Raw genomic sequence first — 1,602 nt, forward strand, 5'->3', positions numbered from 1 at the left:
AACATTTCCTAGATGTTGGGTTAATGGAGGTTTAAAGTGAAAATACTGAAGTAGACAGGAAGTAATGAAGAAAATACTTCTAACACCATGTTAGACAGAAATGAAAAATTCTTGTATAAACATACAAGGAACCTTTCTTTCTTTCTTAAAATTTAAAAGTGATTCCCCCTCTCCTGCCAAGATCTTTAAGAGAGAATACAATATGAATGAAGACAAATAAAAGCAAAACACACATCAAATAAAATCTATTTATTATGTACAGCTTCTGATGATTTTACAAAGCATTGTTGTCCATCTGATTGAATGACAAACTTCTTGCCATGTTCACAGTATGAATGAAAACTGTCAACCTCTACATGGAGTGACATACAAAGATTACCCCTAAACAGGATGAACACCTCACCATCTACTCAAACCCAATCACTTTTAGATCAAGAGTGACAACCTTGGAATATCAGGGTTCCTACTTAATGCAATCTTTCATGCGTCCTCCAAGGGCACTCTTCAAAGGGTACTCTTCATCCCTGAGCCCACAGGTCCATGACGGCGTTCCCAGATAAGGCGGTGCTTCTGTTTCATGTAGGCATCTTTCACATTGCCATAAGCACCTAGGTCACCATCTGGATGGAATAAATGACAATTAGTGTATTACATACAGTGTGTTGACAAAAACTAAGTTATGAGAGGTCAATATTTCTAACACCTGTTTTTGCTAGTCCCTTATGCCATGTGCTGTGAATGCCTGCCACACTCTCCGTAAAGAGAATAATAACTCTAGCAGGCAAGATCCTGCACAATCAGTCTGAACCACCCTATAAAAACACTGTACACAGACAGGTGTCTTCCTGTGCCTAGTAAACAATTTGCTCTACCAAATAACTGACAAATGGAAGATTTGCCAGTGGTTACATGTCATGTTTTGCACACTGTTACTCACTACTTCACACCTTCACAGGCATTCAATGTCACCAAATCCAGATAAGAGGCACAGCCCTTCTTCCAAAACACCATATCCCTAACCAGTTTTGTAAATAAGCCTACAAAAATCAAAAGGTGCCACCAACCAGAGAACAGATTTACCAACATTTTTAGCATTTTAACAATAATTGTTCCTGGATTTTCAAGCATATTGAGAGGAAAGGTAGTTTGTTAATCAAGTTTGGTGACTCCTGGATAACTGTTAAAAGTGAGGTCTAGCAGAATCAGTCAGAAATGTCAGAGGGTCATGACTTTCATTTGACAAAACACAGTGGATGACTTCTGAGAAGTACCCAGGCTGAATTAGACTTTTATAGCAGAAACCTATTAAACAAGCAATACCAAAGTTTGCTAATTCACATTACTGTATGAGTTAGTAGACCTAATGTCTACTGCCTATCATTATTTTATATTTTTCTCACGAGTTTATATATGTAAGAATCTCACAATTCACAGTTTTCAGTCTGCATTTGGGCTAGTAAAAGGGCTTTGTCAGGACATTCGGTAAACCAATGAGAAACTAATGCAAGTATGATATTCTACACATGTAAATATTCTCAGAACAATATCTGCCTTTGTAAACCAACCGAAGACTTTAACAACGGAATTTCCCTGTATTCATTC

The 1,602-nt window shown here is 37.5% G+C and overlaps 1 protein-coding gene across 1 annotated transcript in view; it reads right to left on the bottom strand.

The window, feature by feature from the left end:
- Positions 1-230: 230 nt before the first annotated feature.
- The window catches only part of LOC119591305 (NADH dehydrogenase [ubiquinone] 1 beta subcomplex subunit 10-like), a 7,239-nt gene continuing 5,867 nt past the window's right edge, over positions 231-1,602 (bottom strand). Inside the window, exon 4 of the mRNA XM_037940032.1 lies at positions 231-620. Within this exon, the coding sequence (XP_037795960.1) occupies positions 505-620 (116 nt within the window). The 3' untranslated portion in view covers positions 231-504. The remainder of the gene's footprint in view (positions 621-1,602) is intronic.

Source organism: Penaeus monodon, chromosome 28 (genome assembly GCF_015228065.2).
Source record: "Penaeus monodon isolate SGIC_2016 chromosome 28, NSTDA_Pmon_1, whole genome shotgun sequence".
NCBI classification, from domain to species: Eukaryota; Metazoa; Arthropoda; class Malacostraca; order Decapoda; family Penaeidae; genus Penaeus; species Penaeus monodon.